Source organism: Ochotona princeps, chromosome 12 (assembly GCF_030435755.1).
Source record: "Ochotona princeps isolate mOchPri1 chromosome 12, mOchPri1.hap1, whole genome shotgun sequence".
Classification (NCBI taxonomy): Eukaryota; Metazoa; Chordata; class Mammalia; order Lagomorpha; family Ochotonidae; genus Ochotona; species Ochotona princeps.
The window spans coordinates 13,338,333-13,359,098 of record NC_080843.1 but is presented as its reverse complement, the minus strand read 5'-3'; the positions used below and the strand labels follow the sequence as shown (position 1 = coordinate 13,359,098).

At 41.3% G+C, this 20,766-nt stretch overlaps 1 protein-coding gene across 2 annotated transcripts in view; it reads right to left on the bottom strand.

The window, feature by feature from the left end:
- DCT (dopachrome tautomerase) overlaps window positions 1-20,766 on the bottom strand; it is an 86,558-nt gene that overhangs the window by 16,431 nt on the left and 49,361 nt on the right. For both annotated transcript variants that reach the window (XM_058670561.1, XM_058670562.1), the window contains 5 exons: window positions 11,314-11,613; window positions 8,447-8,547; window positions 7,167-7,333; window positions 3,764-3,943; window positions 1,578-1,713 (listed from right to left, as the gene is read on the bottom strand). In XM_058670561.1, coding sequence (XP_058526544.1) covers window positions 1,578-1,713; window positions 3,764-3,943; window positions 7,167-7,333; window positions 8,447-8,547; window positions 11,314-11,613 — 884 coding nt within the window. The remainder of the gene's footprint in view (window positions 1-1,577; window positions 1,714-3,763; window positions 3,944-7,166; window positions 7,334-8,446; window positions 8,548-11,313; window positions 11,614-20,766) is intronic.

Here is a 20,766-nt window from a genome sequence, read left to right as displayed (position 1 = left end):
GCTGCGGCTTTGACAAGTGCAGCTGCCACCATCCAGCCTGCCGCCTGTACCTAAGAAGTATTGGAATACACCATCACACAATCACCGTGCTCCCTCATGGCATCCTACCCAGAGCAAAACTCTTTCAATCCTGCCCCCAAACAACACAGTATGAACTCATAACCTGTCAGGTTTCTTTAAAAAAAAAAGTATTCTATTTATTTGAAAGACTCACAGCAGTACAGAGAAAGAGGGACACACACACAGAGACAGTCCATTCACTGATTCATTCCCCAAATGACCACGCGGCAGGGCTCAGCCAGGCTGAAGCCAGGAGCCACAAGCCAGGACATTCATCCAGGTCTCCCACATGGGTTCAGGGACCCACACATTTGGGCCATCCTCTGCTGCTTTCCCGGGCACATTAGTAGGGAGCTTCTCCACTTCAAGAAGCTGGAACTTGAACAGGTGCCATACAGCATGCTGCCACTGAAGGTAGTGGCCTAATGTGCTATGCCACAGCCCTGGCTCCCCTGCTAGGCTTCTATGATGCCCATAGAGCTCTTCATCTCCTCTCTCAGCTCACCACAAGCAGAAATAAACCCCGCCTGTTCAATCACAGTAGTCCCTCCACATTTGCAAGATGTATGTGCCAGGCTCTCAATGAATGCCCAACACCACAGACATTACTGAACCCTAGATATGTTGTTTTTTTCTCATACATACTTATGCTGAGGTTTACTGTACAAATTAGGCACAGTAAAGGATCAATAGGAGTAGTTCATTAAGTAGAACAATTGTAATACACACTGGAATAAATGCACTGTGAATGGGGTCTGCCTCTCTTTTGAAGTATCTTACTTCCTCATTGATCTATTGCAGCAGTGTTAGAGCACAGCTAGACATGGGTGAACAGAGACCAGGCTGCTGTCCAGATGTGCTTGTACAAGTCTGCTCCAGGACATTGGCTAAGCATAGTTGAAGAATAAGGCCCTAACCCCTTTTGCTTCTCTCAGGACAAGTCCTCAGGGGACATCTCTCAAAAATTAGCAAGATTTATAATAATAAAACTTAGAATCTCATTGTCAAGTTTGTCCTTCTGTTTTAATAGGAAAGCAAAATCAGATTCAAGAATATCAAAGGAGTTCAACACACTTTGAATTTTAAAGAACCACGCATCTCCCCTTGACTGACTTATAAGATGAAGTGAAGTAACACTAATGGGAGTTGCTGTGTTAACATCGTTGTTGAAGGCACTAAAGGGAGTTGCTGCATTAACATCATTAGCATTATGCAATTTATGATACAAATTTTGCAAAATATTAGTAATGTTATGCTAATTTACAAACTCAGGACTGAAAAGTCCTCTCTGTGCTCACCCAAAATCAGATCATCCCTAAAAAGTACAGATTTTTGAAGGGAGAGAGGAGGTTAAATGCATCCCCTATGGTGGTAGTTACAATAAATTTATCAGTTCATACGTCACATGGTTCACACCAAGAATAAAATGCCACTGAACCTTCATTTTATAGAAAAGCAAATGAACTTGAAATATTATCTAGAAAATGTTTTCACCTGTTCTGAGTCATTGAACCTACCACAAAAATAGGATCATTGGCAGCAGAATGTGGCAAAGCACTTGTCCCGTTCAGGAAAGAGTGAACCAAGTTATGCAGGCTCCTCACTTGAGAGTCCAGGGTGCCGTCTCCTTTATCAAAACCTTCCAGAGCATTCCTGGGGGAAACCAGCATGTCAGTGACAACAGACAAAAGCTGATTAAAAAATTCCATCATTTCCAACTGTGATAACAGTCTCCTGGTTGGATTGGTCAACACATGGGAAAATCTGTCATAGCTCGTGGACTATGTCAGCCCCAGTATTCAAGGTTGATGAGCCGGGCAGGTGTAATCAGTGCTGTACCTTCACCTGCTCAGTTGAACCATCTTCCTGTCTGCACTGGAAGACACTCTTTCACTTTCCAATCCGTCTCTCAGGCACTGAAAGCACACAGTCCATATTTTTTTAGATTCTTTTTTATTTCCAGGGCTTACTATCCTGCCCAGCACATAGTCTTTAACCAATATGAAATTAACATGTAATCTTTGATTCCTGTTTCTCAACTGCATTGAACTCTAGTTTGGCTGCAATATAGACAGTATTTTAAACATATTTAAGATTCCCTTCAACATTGTCCTTTACTCCCCATATCCCTATTCCAGAAATTCTAAAAATACCCGCACCTTAACTCAGTCATCTTCATACCTAAGTATACTTTGGAATCACTGAAGAAAAGCACAGATTTCATGTTTCTCACTCGGACTTCAGAATCAACACAGAGAGGATGCTCTATTTCATTCAATTCCCAGATGATGCCAATTATGGTGACCTGGGCACCACACTTTGAGAACTGCTCCCTAACTTGATTCTGCAGAGAACACAGTCTATTCTGATGGATTTTTTACCAAAACTGTTTACTCACATTCCACATCACACCGAGGGCTCTGTCCCATTCCAGCATAGATTCCGAGCCCTGTTCCCTTACTGCAGCCCTGATGTCCACATGCACCCTGCCCTACTTCTGATACAGTTAAGAGTTTTTAGGTTTAGAGAAGACCACCAATTCATTCTGTACCGCCTTCAAAGCTCCATCCATCTTTAACTTTTATTCTTTTAAAAAAGATTTCATTTATTTGAAAGGCAGAGTGAGAGAGAAGAAGAGACAGAGGATGAGGCACTCCACCCACGGGTTCACTCCCCAAATGGCTTCAATGGCCAGAGCTGGGTCAGGTTGAAGCCAAGATCTAGGAAGTTTTTCCATGTCTGCCATGTGGGTGCAGAGCACTTGAGCACTACTTTTCCAGGTACTTTCAGGACAGGGCTGGATCAAACATTGGGCAGGTGGAACTTAAACCAGTGCTAGCAGCTTAACCACAATGCTGGCCCCAACATAATTCCTCTCTTTTTTTTTTTTCCTTTTGTAGAAGAAAAGTAGCAGTTGGATTTTAAATTTCAAGTGTTAAAATATCACTGCTATATTCCATTTGGGAATGAATTTGACTAGGGTCTTCCTCTGAGAGGTCAGACCACAAGCTCCAACTCTATGGCCAATAAACCTCTAATGTCAACATTAAAGAAAGAAGAAATAAAAGAAAAATAAACAGCATAGGTGTTTCTAAAACACTGTGCTCTGGGTAGGTGCTGTTGGGATACCCACATCCCGTGGCAGAGTTCACTTGGAGTCTTGGCTACCTGGTGCTTCTTCTGATCCGGCTTCCTGACAACGCACTTGGAAAGCTGATCACAGTCCAAGTGTGTGGACTGCTGCTACCCACGTGGCAGACCTGAACGGAAGTTGTTCGCTCCTTGCTTTGACCTGGCTTAGTCCTGGCTCTTGCAGGAATTTAAGGAGTAAACTAGTAGATGGAAGATCTTTTTTCCTCTGTCTTTCATTTGAGTCTTCCTGTCATTCATCTTTTAATCAAAATCAAAATATTTAAAAAGCTAAAAATGTATAATTAACGAGATACATTCTAAAGACCGTTTCTATACAAGTACAGAAACTAGAAATACAAAAGGTGGTACTGAACAACTAAGTTAGAAGGCACAAAAACGAGTCACAGTAAGTTCATGATGACTGTCACAACGTCAATCCCTTCCTAAGGCCTCCATTGCTTAGCTTTGTAGATATTTTCTGTAGCCGGATTTTATTCAGTCTATCACAATCCCAGGCACAGAGCATCTGTGAGCCATGTAAGTGCCAGTTCCCCAGGCACAGAGTACCAACCTGAAGCTGAAGGTCGAGTTCAGGAAGAAAGGAGGATTGTCAAAGGTCTGCAGAGACAGGCAATCCTGAATGTTTTTTAAGGTGGGCAGCGTCTCATTGTTTCTTCCCACTTGATTTCTTCTCAGCAAGCCTTCATAGGTTCCATTGCACAAGGTGACCCGGCGGTTGTAGTCATCCAAACTAAGATTTTAAAAAGGATTTAAAATAAATACATCTTAATTCATGAGTAGTATCATAAATTTGAGACCAAGTAAACCATCAGGGTTATACTTAGAGTAAAATGGTATTGGAGCCATCTTACAAGGATCAAAAATCTGTGGCTAAAGAACTAGCCTTGTAAGTAATTGTGGATCAAGATGCTTCAAACAGGTGAATGGACAAAACACGGAGACAGGCATGAAGAGGAATAATCATCACTCTCTAGCGAAATGTGAGAGTGTTCACTTGCAAGGCGCGATGGTGACTCCTGTTTTGTACAAGCGGATACTGAGTCACTGAAGAGAGAATAGGATGGCTTGAACATGGCCGAGATGAAGTAGTTCGGGCAGAAGTGGCCCTGAAAACCCAGGAAAGCACTTTGGGGAAACTCAAGGCAAACAGAGGACATCAAAGTTAAATGACACAGAAAATACCAAAGAAAATTGTTGGAAACTGTTCCAGGGCAGCAGGTTAGTAAACATATGACTAAGAAGGTTCCACGCCCATAAAACATCATATCCCATAGACCTGGGGTGACCAGAATTTCAAACAGAGCCTGATTTCACTGGTGAAGATGGAATTCAACAGATGTCACTATGTGAGCTTAAAGGATGAAGAGCTGGCATTGTCGCGTGAAGCCAGAACCAGCACACACCTGAGGGTGAAAGAGGCCAGGACCTGAACAGTAGGTGAAAAAACACCTCTAAGATGGCTCTACCCGAAGTGTGTTCCGGTAAGACGGTCTGTGAAATCAGAGTTCCAGTTACATTTAGGTTCCTCTTGAAGAATAACATTTTTATCTATGAAAAGCATGCAGACATTCTAAATTTTCATAAAACCTTAAAACCCAGTCATTTCTGAAGTTATCTGGGGAAGAGGCATTTGGCCCCAAGGCTAAGCTGGTATTTCTACTGCCTTACCCCATATCAAAAGACATGGGTTCCAAAAAAAAGCAAAACAAACAAACAAGCAAACAAGCAAACAAGTCTGGGTTCATGTTGGGGTCTGTTCCTGAAGTCAGCTTGCTGCTTCCTGTAAGTGCATACCCTGGAAAGTCACAGTGATGGCTAACATAGGAGTTCCTGCCATTCACATGGAAAACTCAGCTTGCATTTCTGGCTCCAGGCTTCAACCTGATCCAGCCCAGGCCAGTGCAGGCAATGGGAGAATAAGCCAGCAGATGGGAGATTTGTATGTCTTTTGGTCTCTCTCTCTCTCTTCCTTTGTCTCTCTGTCCCTTGGCAGATCACTGAAAGCCAATGTCATACAACAAGCCCGCCACCCGGGATGCCAGCATCCCATTTGAGTGCTGGTTTGTGTCCCAGCTGCTTCACTTCCCATCCAGATTCTTGCTATCACCAGGGGAAAGCAGCGGCAGATGGCCCAAGCCGCCCACGTGACAGAGTCAGATGAAGCTCCTGGTTGCTGGCTTTGGCCTGCCTGTCTTGGCTACTTAGAGAATGAAGTAGCAAATTGATGACCACTCTTTCTGCCTCTCTCTTCCTCCTTTTATAACCCTGACTTCCACATAAATGAATAAATCTCTAAAAATAATAATATTTTTTTAAAAAAACCTTACTTTACCATAGACACTTCCTTTTTTCATACCACTCATTGACATTCCAAGAAAGGCAACAGGAAAAAATGGCTTTTCATGAAATTAGGCATAGTCATAGTGAAAGCAAGCAGGATGTTCCCATGCATGGAGTACTATGCCAAGGACTTAGGGAAACACAAGGGAGGCAGATGGTGGGCGTCAGCTGGTAGGGTGCAGGTGCCTCACCACACACAACTGCCCTGGGTTGGATGTAGGCAGGGAGTCACAGTAGAGCTGGGGCTAGGTGCTGTGGAGCAGTCTAATGACATGGGAGGGGAAGAAAGATCATTGGTGCAAAAAAAGTGGAGACGATGGAGAAAATCATTAGCAGAGGAAGAAAAGGAGCCTCCTGGGCAATGTTTTTCCAAAACAGGGCACACCTCTCTCCTTCTTGAGGTTTTACTTTCCACAGTGTGAATTCACAGTCAACACTGATCTGAAAATAAGACTGTAGTAAAAATGAGGAATGAAGTAATTGAGAGGACAGAGACTTCATTCACAAAACATTTCTACTGTATACTATTTTAATTCTACTTTACTATCAGTTATTATTATGAGCCTGTTACTGTACCTAATTTAGAGATATGAATAAGGATACTTGCAGAAGTTCATGAAAATGGAATGAAAAGGTAAGTTGTAAAACAACTAAGTTTATTTTATTTTGGTTCCAAAAAATTAAAATCTAAACGTATGATGAGTCTTCAAAACTTTACGGAAAAACCATGTACGGACTTAACATGCATCTTTTAATTCCATTTGCCATGAACATTTTGAACTATTCTATGTAAAGGAAAAAGAAACAGTACATATTTGAGGGCTAATCGCTCTCCGCAGTTTCAGGAACCCATTGAGGACCTTGGAATATACATTCACGGGAGGCGGAAGAGGAAGGTGTGTGCCAGGAAAGGGAAATGTGTGCCAGGAAGCTTGGAGGATGCATGTGCCCTTCACATGCTGCTCACCTGCTTGTGGGATCGTCAGGGTTTGAGAAAACAGCCTCGTGGCCTTCCTTCTTCAGCTCACCTGCCTTGGGTGGCTTGGCCACAGCACGCTGCCTTCATTCATGGTGTTCCTTCCATCCAAGACACAACTGTCACCCTGCACTACACTCTCCTCATCCTCCCTTCCATCTGGCTAACAGCTGTAGCTTCTTCAAGTCTCAGCTTCCACATCACCTCCTGTTGAGGACTTAGCTTCACTTGGGTCTAGCTATTATAGAGCATCTATGACAGTCCTTCTCACACTGGGTTATTGTTCATTTACATGAATTCTACGTGTGTAAATACAGACTCGTAGTCAGAAAGGAGGCTACATTTGATTAACTCTTGTATTTCCAGTAGAATTGCATCTCCTAGAGTAAGACTGCTGCTTAGCAAAAGTTGACTGAACACAGAAACCCTTCTGAACTCTAAAACAGCTCATCTCAAAATGCTTTTTATTAAAGAACATAGCATTTTTAAAACATCACTTCTCTTGGGAAATTGCTTTCAGAAACATGTAAACAGAATTGCACAAGCAGTTATAAAAAACATAAGAAACAGAAACATCAATTCTCAGATAGCAGAGATGGCTCCCACACCCACACTGCCGCACACGATAGGCCTTTACCTGTCACAGACAATCTCCCAGCTGGAGAACCGGGAGTTCTGACTAATCAGGCTTGGATCATCTTGTCTCGCTGCCCCAAGCAGCTGATCTGTGCACACATCACACTCATTCCTTCCGGTGGCAAAGTTCCAGTAGGGCAAAGCGAAGGAGTCATTGCCTGTGAGGCGCTAGAAGCAACGAATAGACGTTTAACTTCTGACACCAGATACAACACGAAAGAGTGAAGACTGGCACAGGTCATGAGCAAGATGGAAATTACCAGATGGAGGGATGACTAATCACAAAATAAAATCATTTTGGCACAAACGTTTAGATCCATGCGTACTCCTACATGTGTATAATCATAAACTGTGCTATGAGTGTCGATCCTCTGCATCCAGGGGCTCTGAATCTGTAGAGTCAATCAATTACAGACCCAAAATAAGTGTGAAAACCAAAGCATCTTTACCAAGCATGCATAGCCTTTTCTTCTTGCCATTATCCTCTATATAACACATTAAAACTACTATTGCATGCCATTTACATTATATCAAGCATTGTAAGTAGTCAGAAAAGATTCAACATCACATACGGTGAACATTGCACAGATTAATATGCCAGTACTGTGCCATTTTATGTAATTGAGAATCTTCAGATTTTGGTATTACATGGTAGGGGATGGTCCTAGAACCAATATCCCGCAGGTACCAAGGGATCATTTATGTGTATAAACTCACACACACAATGCAATTGCCATTCAGCTTTAAAAAGGGAGATCTTACCAACTGTGACAACATGAGTGAACCTAAAGGATATGATAAGTGAAATAAACCAGACACATGAGCTCGCTTTCTGTGGAATTCCAAATAATAAATTTTAAAAAGCATAGAAATACAGAGAGCAAATACAAGGACCAAGAAGCTAGAAGTAGGAAAAGGCAGGTCAAAGGTGCAAAACTGCAGCTTCATTGGATAAAGAGACTGGAGAGTCAACGAGTAACCTGAGTACTACAGCTAATAATACTGTCAACTGCAGAATTTGCAATAGATTAGATTTTGGATAGTCTCAACACAGAGGAGGGGATGGAGTGGAGAGAGAGATGGAGGGAGAGAAGAAAAGAGAGAGAGAAAGAAATAGAGAGGAGGGAGGGAATGAAAGAAGGAAAGAGGAAACCAAATGAAATGATGGATATGTAATTTGTTAACAGTGCTTATCAGTTCACTCTGTAGGTGTGTATTAAATACAGCAAAACTACATTGTTTTTAGAAATTAAAAATAGCAAATGCATGGTTTTGACCAACCTGGAGATCTCTTTCCAGCCACATCAAGTGGTACCGGTGCCAAGTAACAAAGGCAGGCCCTTGGTGGGAAAAGTCTATAGCCTTGTAAGGACGCCCTGGTCCTAAAACAATTGAGAAACATATTGAGGTAAATATGAGAAGAGAATATTTAAATGTCAAACCTTACTCAACATGTGTTTGCAGTGATACTAAGCCGATGATTTAATTTTTTTAAATATCATTATTGATGCTTTTGAAAGCAACAATAAAAACAATAACAAAAGAACATCAGAGATAACTTTACACATTTTGGATAAGCCCTCCTTCGTGTCTCAAACAGTTGGGATTTAAGTAATGATCCAAGAAATTCAAGTCACATGTAGGAGTCGTGGTTGCATATTTAATTTTTGAGCCCAGTACAATGAACTGGAGTATCTAACGGAACAGATCATTAGAACTAGATGAAATGCATTTTAAAGACATTTCCTAGCGTATTCACTATAAACACACACATTTGTAAGGATGGAGCAGTGGGGATGAAAAGTGTGGCAGCTTCAAGCACTCATAGTCCTAATGCAGCATTTAGATAACCAGAGAGAGCTTCCACAGACTGTGCCTCCCCCATCAATCAGTTACAACCACTGTCTGACAAGCATGGTCGCTGACACCAAGAGAGAGAAAAATACATTCAAACCAATTTGGCTGGCCACTGGAACTGCCAATTTTAGTGAAAAGCTTTGGGCAATTTAGCACCCTCCTTACTGCCTGCTCTATCCTTCTTCCCATTTCGTAACGTCTTTTGATGGTTATGTAGAAACTTTAGCTAACTTCAGTTCTTTCTCCAAGTGCCTATAATAACTTCAGAGAACTGAACAGACATGAATATAAATTTAATACCTGGATATGACCAGAAACGACGGTTTTCTCTTTCTCTTGAGAGACTCCCCTCTCATAAAGCAAACATCCCTCAAAGTGATGACAGCGGAGACTATAAAGGTTTATAACCAGAGAGCTTCCATATCTATCCATAAAGACAGACAGATGCTTACCTGCGAGGCAAGATGTCTGAAAAAACCCACACTGAGAAAAGAACTGTTCACACTGCTTTGGCCTCACGGGTTTGAAAAACAAAATCTTTCCATTTGGATGGAAGGTTCAAGTCCTCATATCAAAATGATGAGGAGATGCCTAGTGACAAAGACAAGGCTGGGTGATTTCAAATGAGAGTCTCACTATTCCAAATGGGTGAGACCCCCAAAGACAGACCCCAAAGGTCAGGACAGTTCCAGATGTAGCCATATATCCTGAAGTGCCATGAGAAGATTCAGGAGTGAATTCAAGCCATATTTTTTTCCGAAGCCATCTGCAACAGCCTGGTGTCAATGGCTCTCCCTCAGAAGGAAATGCTCAAGTCAAAGCTGAACCCAGGGGGTCTGGTACCATGGCTCATTGGCTAATCCTGCCCTTGCAAGCACCAGGATCCAATATAGGGGACAGTTTGCATCCAGCTCCCTGCCTGTGACCTGGGAAAACAGCAGAGAATGACCCAAAGCCATGTGGGAGACCCAAAAGCAGCTCCTGGCTCCTGGCTTTGGATGGGTTCTCCTCTGACCATTGTGGTTATTTGGGGAGTGAACCAGTGGATGCACAATGTTTCTCTCTGTCTCTTTTGGTGAATCTTCCTCTCTGATAAAATGAAATAAATCTTATAAAAAAAAAAGCTATTCATCTAATCTCTCCCCCATTTCAAGCCCTATCCACACCCCAACTTGTAAGAACTCAAAGAACAGGGAACCCTGATTTTTCCCTTTTTTTCTTTTTTCTTCTATTTTCTTCTTTTCTCTTCCTCACATTCCCTCTCTCTCTCTCTCTCTCTATATATATATATATATAATATATGTATATATATGTATATGCATCTCTTTTTTTAAGACATATTTGAAAGGCAGAGTGAAAAACAGAGGAGAGACTGAGAGGAAGATCTTCCATCCATGGGTTCGCTCTCAAAATGTCTGTAACAATGAGAGCTGGACCAGGTGAAGCAGGAGCTAAGAACTCCATCCATGTCTCTCTCATGCAGATAGCAGCAGTCTAATTGCCTTCCTGGGCTCATTAGCAGGAAGCTGGATCCAAAGCAGAATAGGTGGAACTCAAGCTGGCATTCTGACATGAGATGGTGGTGGTGTTGTAGGTGATTGCTTAACCCTCTGCATAGCAACACTGGCCCCTGGGCACCACTTTATTAAGCATCCAACACACAAGGTAAGGGTGGTTCAAAGGGTTAAACAGAAAGAATTAACTGTTCATGTGGCTCAGCTTATACTTTTCGTTAACAAAAGACCTGTGCGTTCCCAATAGAACATGGGTATACCATAAATGATCATATAAATGACTAAAGACATGTGAGTTTAATGAGAAAATCACTTCCAGCACACTCTCTCTAATTCTGTAAAAGAAGTGTCATGTGCTTTGACATATGTTCAGTTAATTCCTCTGATTTGAAGAAAAGGTCAGAAAGGGCTTCCCTGGACAGATTTACAAATGTTTTCTGCTGGAATCAAAAGGAGTTTGCCTCCCATGCGTGTGAGGATTAATAGCTTCGCAGAGAACAGGTCAGGCTATGAATTACGAGCATCAGCTAGAGGACAGACATTTAAAGTGTCCGCAGCTGACATATAGAAAAGAAGCAGTTCCCATCTAACTTCAGGCAGTGTTTGATAATTCTACAACTTTCATAAACCTGACACCGCCTTGAGTTGCTCTCTTGTCAATTACCTTCAGAGAAGCGACTTCCCATTCATCCCATGTCCCCTTGCCCAATCACAAACCTGTAACCATACCTTAAACCGAAAAACAGGGTTGGGAGGGTGGGGGATGGGGAGCCTCACCTAATAATGTGTCTCTAACAGAATAATAATGCAGCCACACAAAAAAGTCGTAAATGCTGCAGTTGGCGATCTGAGGCTGGGTGCCATTGGGCCCAAGGAGGCCCAGCCAGTGCTGAGTGGCAATCACGTAGTCGGGGTGCGGGCTCTTCTTGGCCAGGTCTAAGGCGTCCAGGAACTGCGCTCTCTCCCGATCAGACAGGGAATGGATGTTCCGCCGAACAACTGCCTGTTTCTTCTGATTACAATTGGGGCCGGTCCAGCCAAACCTGCAGTCTCCACAATGGTAGCCAGCAAAGTTTCCTGATTTAGAAAAAGGGAAAGATGGACGAGAAAGTGGGTTTATGGAGCTTGGCAAAAATTTCAGAATTGGAGCTCAGGATGGAGTGGAAGAGAGAAAAATGGTTCCAGGACGGAAAAGTAAGTCCATTTCCTTCCCTTGGTCTCTTCTTGCAATCCCAGTGGCCCGAACACTACTGAGGTCCTTAGAAATAGTACCAATAAAGAAACAGGCAATGATATGCATTACTTGATGGCAAAGACTGAATTATGTCTCCTTCACAATGCAGGTGTTCAAGTCAAACAGCACTTCGAAGTAGAATTCTCAATGAGACAAATAAGGCTACATTCAGCCCTTAGGGCAGGTCCTAATGCAACAGGAGCAGTGTCTTTGCAAGAAGAGGAAATTGGGACCCAGTCTCACACAAAATGAAACCTAGGAGAAACGAAAACAAAGAATGTGGCCATGCGCAAGCCGGAGACGGGGCCAAAGAAGAAACCAGCCCCCTTGACCGATACTTTCATCTCAGCTTCCAAGTCCAGAGCGACCATGAGTGCCCATGGTGTCAGCTGGTGATCTGGTGGTGGCCATCTCAGCTACCTCGTACAGGTGTTCTCCTGCCTCTGGCACAGCACAAAGGCGTGCCCTTGCCACGTGCTCTCCATGACCCAGCCTGGGGTGATCTTGCTGAGCCCTGCTCCCTGTGTGGCTCAAACACTGAAGACCTGGCATGGACAGTTAATTGATTTAGAGAGGGAAGAGAACATACACAAAGCTGAATACGGAACCAAAATTAAAACAGAAAAAAGTTCATTTCTAGGAGTTACGGTGAGATCTATCACTAAAAATGCTGGTTTATTTCACAAAGGAGACCGTGTTAAGACAAAATCAATGGAGGCTGGCAGCTTATAAAGGTGAATTAGTTGCCATGTCAGGGAGCACAGATCACTGAGGGTTTCCCGTCAGCTGCACACATACGCTAGCTCTCTCCACACACAGAGAATGAGAACTAGGAACGTCAAGCTCTGTGTGTCTCTCTTACTAGCATTCCGTGGAAGTGGTGTTAGCTTACCCCTGGTTTTCCTTTCCCTTCTTAGCCTTCTGGACAATTGCTTTGGGTCTAACCAGTCCCTCACTCTTTCAGCAGCAATATGTTAAAGAGCCCCAAGAAATGAAACCAGCATATGAGAGGTACTTGTACTCCCATGTTTAATGCAGTTTAATTCACAATAGCAAAAGTAAGGATGCAAGCCAGATGTGCATCAACTGAAGATTGAATAAAGAAAAGTTATACACTATGGAAACTACTCAGCCACAAAACAATGAAATCCTGTCTTTTGCAACTAAATGAATACAACTATAAACCATTATGCTTAGTGAAATAAGACAGTCCCAAAAAGGCAAATACCGTATGTTTTCTCTGACATGTAGCAGCTAATACAGAAAAATGTGTAGGAATAAACTGGTACTTCAAGATGTAATTGTCATTTTTAGCCCATATTTATATTTCAGTGGAAATATGGTCTGGTGGTCTTCTTAGATCTTACTTGTTAACTATAATAATCAGTTATGAATTAAGCCTGTAAATATTGAATGAATGGATCAAAATTCTGTACAAATATTGTTGGAGAGAGTGAGGAAGAGTATTAGAGAGAGGCAGGAGAGTGAGGGAAGTGTGAGTGCCTTCTTAAAACTATACCTGTGGGGACCCCCACACAGTAGCCTAGTGGCTAAAGTCTTTGCCTTGCTCACACCAGTATCCCATATGGGCACTGGTTCCTGTCCCGGTTGCTCCACTTCCCATCCAGCTCCCTGCTTGTGGCCTGGGGAGGCAGTCAGCCCAAGGCCTTGTGACCCTGCAGCCGTGTGGGAGACCCGGAAGAAGCTCCTGGCTCCTGGCTTTGGATCAGCTCAACTCTGGCCATTGTGGCTAGAGGATCTTTTTCTCTGTAGATCTGACTTTGCAATAAAATAAATAAAAAAATAAATCTTTAAAAATATATATAAACCTATGGAATGGATGAAACTGTTGCCTTTATGTTTGAAAAAAAAAGTTAAAAATAAAAACAGTGAAAGTGTAGGTGTTACTGGAACAACAGGTAGAAACCAAAGGGAATACAAATGCTTTCTCCCAGGAGACTACAGGCTGGTGGAAACACAGTAGCATGAGTGACCAAGTCACCTGCTCTTCTTGCTCTTCTTTTCCCCTCTCTTCCTTTTCCTCCCCCTCATGCCCCAAGAGCAATTGCTCTTTTTCCTGAAACATGTTTTCTTCTAGCCTCCCCAGACTGCTGTCTTTGTTCAGGTTACTTGGCCCGCCTGCAAGCTTCACACTGGGTCCTTTAAAAGCTTTCCGTTGATTCCACACATCAAATCCAGGTGCTTCTGCATGTCTCTAACCATCTCCCAGTCTCTTGTGGTTCTCTTCCACTTGCCTTGTTCACACTACTTGTAAATACTTCTATTCAGCATCCCTTAGTATCAGCAGGCCATTAACTCCAGGACTGTTAATTGGATATCACCAATCATAGGATGCTCAAGTGACATATTGAAAGAAGCATAGCTCTTCCAGGTAGTACACTATCTTTCTCTTGCAGATTTTAAATCATCTCTGATTACTTTCAGCATATACTATGTGCAAATAACTGATAAACTCTGTGTTTAGATGAGAATGACAAGAAAAAAATCCATACATGCTCAGAAAAAGTGCTTTTTTTTCTGAGTATGATCTATCCTTGATTGGCTGAATCCACAGATAGAGGGCCCACCTATGGGGAGCCCATAGATACACAGGGTTGATCATTTTTGTTTTACCCCAGTCAACTGGAAGTCAGTGAGTTCACAACATAGGCTCATGCTTGGACACATACCTAATTAACATTTGGAATGAAGAAAATATGAAAGTTGAACCTGTAGTAGGTAATGCCATAAACACAAACTTTCTCTCCCTGTCCTTTACATCAGCAGGAAAAACTACCCTGTAAATAACCTTGAAAAATTACAGGTACCAAAATAGAGGTGAGTAAAAGCTATGGAAACTAAGAGAAAGGAGATTATTACTACCTCTAAAGAAAAACAAAATCTCCGGAAACCCCTCAAAACAAATAAATAACCAACCAACCAAACAAACAAACAAAAAATCTAGAATAGATAGACAGAGAACAACAAGGAAAGCCTAGAATCAGACAGCAAACAGCGTGGACTCTTATACCTTACTAGGTGGGACACAAAGATCAGTTACTCCTCACTAGGGCATTGAAGATTTCTCTGCACACCGCTCCTAAAACTGTTCTGCACCTCAACTGTTGACAAATGTCTTGTTAGAGTTATAAGCCAGTCTAGACTTCCCGAAAAAAAAAAAAGCCAGGTTCAGCAAAATTATGTTTCAACACTATAAAAAGGTGAATACTACAATGAAAATAGACACGAGACAGCTGAATAGTAATCTATAGCCATTTTAAGGTGTATAGAACCCGGTTGTATATAAACTAAAATTGAAATGTCAATGAAGAAGTCACAGGATGTGGTTAAGAATTTGCATTTTTTTTAAACATATTGGTTACTCAATACTATGTCCACTAATTCCATAACGTTATAAATTGTTGCTGATGTTATGTTGGGGCTTTTAATTGATCGGGATGATACTCTACCGGCTCTACCTTCAGACCAGAGACGGTCTCCCCAAGAAGCCGTTGAACTTATCTGGACAATAAGATGCTGGACTCTATGTTTGGTATATGCCTGCAATGAAAGAATCTCAACTGAATTTGAACTGTGGCAATGCAGCAAGGTGGAGGAATCTGCCATGGGGGGAGGGCTTGAGGAGGGGTGGAGGGGAATCCCAGTACCTATGAAACTGTGTCACATAATGTAATGTAATTAATAAAAAAAAATTCTTAAGTAACAACAACAACAAAAAAGAAAAACAAAATCATTAAAACCAAGTGATTAGCATTTGTGTTCTGTAAATCAAAGACACAACTTCTTCTCTGGTCACCCAGTGGTTTTTTTTATAGCTATGGCAAATTTCATCAAGAATATAGTAAGTAGGTACAATGAAAAAAAAACAACTTTGCTTGAGTTCTACATTCTTTGCAACATGCGAAATACTCTAGCTTCACATAGTTCTGCACTTCAGTACGCCTTGAAAATATAAGTAAAAGTACTCAAAAATGAAAAACTCTTCTATTACCAAAACTGAAAGCTCTTTCTGAATATTTTGATTTAAACATTGACATTAATGTTGATTACAGGAGTCAAGTTATCAAATACACCATATTTATTGAATTAGTACTTATTGGGTGGTTACTGTAGGATCAGACTCTTCAAGATACTTCAGGTTTTACAAATCTTGAAATCCGTTTTCTCTCAGGCTGTCTTACTAAAAGTTCATACTATCTACTTTGAAAAATAACCTTTATTAAAACGTAATCAGCTATTACGGCAGCTTTTCCAGGAATAGAGTATTTCTGTAAGAAGCAATGGACAAATTACTGTGTCTGAAGAATACAACTATTCAAATGAAAATTCAAAGTTCAAGCTGCATAGCTGTAGTCAGATCAGATGCTTAGGGTTGAGTGTACAATGACTTCTCTTTAGCAAGACAGTCACTTCTGGCTTCAAAATGCTAAGAAATCTGGGTGACAATGATGTGTCAGGAAGGACCACCTGGGGCTGGTTGTTGAGGACCAAGGAAAGGGAGCTTGTGCAAGGGCACAGATCATGTACTTTCTTTTTCATTTTGCTGGCAAGTAAAAACTGCTCTCTAAGAAATAAAACCAACCATTTTTTTACAAATGCTAAAAAATAATACACCTAAATTTTGCAATAGCAAATTCAATTCCTACATTTGAAGATCTGAAACTTGTTTTGGATTGGAGGCTCTCATTGTTGAATTATTCATAACTTATCCTGTGAATTTTAAAACTATTCTACTTTCTTTATCAAGATTCTTTTTGGTTCATACAAACAAAATTCTCAGTACCTAACTGCTTCCCCCTCTCCTCACTTTATTTTTTAACAGATAATTTACTGAACACCTACCGCTTAAAGGCTAGTCAAAACTACCCTCGGGAAAGTGTCGAGCCTGTGGGTATGTTAGGGTGGCATGTGTGGGAAATCTCTGTGCTCTTAACTCCGTTTTGCTGTGATGCTAAAACTGCCCCCCCAAATGAACTCTTGTTTCTCAAAAAAGCACTGAACATGCCTTCACCTGTACTCCCTTAGCTTTTTGTACACATCTGGTGACTGCGGACTTCACCTCTCAGAGCCTGTTGGGTCAAGGTAAGACTTCACAAAGTTTTCACATAAAGAAAGCGCATTAATATAGAGCACTTACGACATTGTCTGGTATATTAAGGTCTATAATAAGTGTTATTATTAGTTTTATTAGATACCACGTATCAAATAGTATAGCAACAATTTGTTTTCATGTATGGTTTATCCCTATACTGTGCACACTTTCAGAATTGTGTTGGTTTTCCTTCCTCTCTGTACATAAATTGCCCAACATAATTGGTTCTATATAAATGCTGGCTAAGTGAGTAATGAAAGAAGCAATGAAAAATCGAATAAAAGGCAGTAGACAGCAGGGGATACAAACAAGAGAGGGTTTAAAGAAGTTCGTGGAAATGAAATTAAAAGATTTCATTTTACTGCAAAAAGATTGAAATTCTTGCATAACTTTTTCATCATATGCAAAGTGCATAAATTTTTAAAAACCCTACACATGCATAGATTTCAAATGTATTTGCCCCAAAATAATAAACCATCTTTTTGTTCCATTTTCCGTGAACTTTTTGAAGTAGCCTAACATCCCTTAGCTGGGAGGGAATGAAAGGCATGCACACATCCCACAAGCCTTCTTGTGGAAAAGGTGAAAGTGGAGAAATAAATCAAGTGCTGTCGGACAACAAAATTAAATGACTAACCTTGACTCGGAAGATCGGGAATGCCTCACCACGTGATCAACAAAGCAATGCATCAGAGTGGCCCACAAAAAGCAATGTATATACACTAACAAGGGAGCATTCACTTCATTTTGAGTCCATGTAATGACTTGGAAATATATTTAATTAAAAAATGATATTCCAGTAGGTGTCACAGGAAAATAGAATTCGGCTGTAGCCCCATTCCTTTCCGCTAAGAGCCTACAATTTGGATGTAGGGAATCTGTCGCCCTCCTGAAGACAACTGAAAAGTGTGAGAATGTGAAAACCAAGCACACAGAAGAGGTATTTCTTTCATCTATATTTTTATAGGACCTCACATAAATCTAAAATGAGTTAATGTTCCCGCTAATCTATCAATAGTGATTTAAGTCAAAAGAGGGTTTTTTAGAAAGGATGGGGTTATCTTCCTAAGAGATGGAGACAGAAAACTAAAAGACCCCCTCGTACTATCGACACTTGGAGAATGTCCTTGAGCAAGAATTAAATTGACATGCAGAAGCTCTTTATCTACTTAGGAGCAGGATAAAAATGGAAGGGAACAGAAACATCTTAACACCACAGGTTCCTACATGAACTGCATCAGCTCAACCTCAGAAAGGCATTAGGATAAATAAGCTTAAAGACCTCCGATTAGTGACTTTACAAGGAACTCTAAATAGCCTATTCCTTTTAATTAGAGATTCTATTATTTTAATAACAATACTTTACACTCACATAAGTCCTTTCATCTAGAGAGCTCAAAAGGATTTTACAAGTGTGGTTTCATCATTATCCCCATTTCAGAGATTGGAAAATGGAGACACTTAGTCACTTGTACAAACAAGACATTCTCAGCCAACTGTTCAAAAATTATTTGGCACACATGTTTTTCAAAAGCCCAAAGACATTGTTGCAACCGGTGGTTTCTCATAAAGGCCAACTGGTAGGTAAACCTTAAAGGTGAATGCTAATATTGAAGTGCCCAGATCTCCCCTGAACACTAAGTTCAGCAATTATCTCACGTTCCTTGATCCCACTGGAGAAGGGAATGTTCTATATAGAAAATGTGAGCATAGAACTTAAAGTTTTTATAAAAAGAAAAAAATTCCCTGAGCATGTATTTGGGTCTATTTATTAAGCTAACATCTTTTAACCAGCTCCATGATTGTGGATATGATGGTATGTTTGTTTTTCAAGAGAATTACTACAATTCAAGGTCATCAATACCTTCTTGCCAGAAGCTAGCTGACATTTTCTTAGGAAGTTTGAGATTTTGCATGGATTCTATTTAGAAAACAACGTTGAGGAACAGAACCAGAAGAGAGGGACTTTGGGAGGTTGACTGTCAGGTTTTTCTATCTAGACCACAAGAAAGCAACCATGAGAAGGCAAGCATCTCTCTCTCAGAGTGGAATAAACAGAAGGACTCCTGTCATATATTGGGACACTAAATTTGGTCTGGTACCTTGAGATTGCAATGGCTAGACCACCTAGTCCACGTAAGTGGATCCACCCAAACTCAGTACAGAAGTATGATGGAATATTATTTTGCCTTTAGAAGGAAAATTCTGGGTGGCACTGTAGCATATTGAGATAAGCCGTTACCTCCCTCACTGGTATCCCATATGCGTGTTGGTATGTGTCCTGGCTGTTCCACTTCCACACCAGCTCTTGCTAATGCACCTTACAAGGCAGCAGCAGATGATGCAAGTCCTTAGGCCGCTCCTCTTCAGCCATATGGAAGACACGGATGAAGCTCCTAGCTCCTGGCTTCAGCCTGACCCATGGCCATTTGGGGAATGAACAATTGGATGGAAGAGCCCTCTGTCTATAGTAAAGAAATCTTTAAAATAGATAAGCAAGCAGAAAAACAGAATTCTAACATTTGCAGCAACATGAATGAACCTAAACAACATTGTGCTGAGTGAAACAAGCCAGGCACAGAAAGGCTAATAATGCAGGTTCCTCTCAAATGAAACATAGAATAGCCAAATCTCTCTCTTTCTCTCCCCCTGCCCAATCTCTCTCAATCTTTCTCTCTCTCTCCTTCACATTTCACATACAAACACACACACACACACACACACACACACACACACACACACACAGAGTTGATATCTAAAGAGCTGCTGTTCACAGTCAGACCCAGCTGGTGCCAGGGAGGAGGTGAGCCACAGCCTCATAGCATGGCAGGGGGTGGGAGGTTATAGGGGTACAGATGGCCTTGACCATGATTGGAGAAAGAGATCATACACTGTGAGAGAACCCTGCTTTGGTGACCGGCCTGGGGATGAGAGGCTCTCATGGTCTGCACTTACAGGACAGGCCCCGAGTCTGGTTGCCTTCTCAGAACAGAAAATCTCTGTCTGCATTTCGAAAGTAGATCACTGTGACCTCAGATGACTGTCACTTCTAAGAATATCTATAAGCATGCCCTCAGCAAAGGTAAACAGCAATTACCCCTTTCTTCTTTGTCATTCCTATCCTTCACATCCCCGTCCTGTAAAATAATGATAACCTGTTAGTCAGGTGGAAAACTCAAAGGAGACAGAAATAAGGAGAGTTAATAATTAAATATGATTTCATAAAATCCTCTTCCCTAAAATTCCATAAAATGGAGATTCCCACTTTACAAAAAGCTGATGCACTTTAACACTAACTGACATGGAAATGATTGTTCTGGGGGTATTTTTTTGTTTGGACCCAAAAATGTACTATATCAGTATGATTTCCAGTCACATAGGTCATGTGAAGCCAGCTGCTCCTCATTAGTCTAAGAAACAATGACAATCCTACTCAAAACCATGTCAATTCCATAATATTGCAAATTGCTGTTGATGTTATATTGGGACTTTTAATTGACTGTGATGATATTCTACCAGCTCTAACTTCAGACCAGAAATGGTCTCCCCAAGAAACTGTTCAACCCATCTGGACAATAAGTAGCTGGACTCTATGCTTGGTATATGTTTGCAAGGAAAGAATCTTGATTGAATTTGAACTGTAATACTGCATCAAGGTGGAGGAATCCACCAGGGGGGAGGGGAGGGGGAGGGGTGAGGGGATTCCCAGAGCCTATGAAACTGTCACATAATGCAAAATAATTAATAAAAAAAAAAGAAATAATGACAATCCAAGAGACCATGTTTAAATAAGCAGGTGCCAAAACAGGTTAGAAAAAGATGGATGGCAACATCCTCAATTTGCTATTAAAAACTTCACTGCCATTCATAACCAGGGTAAAAC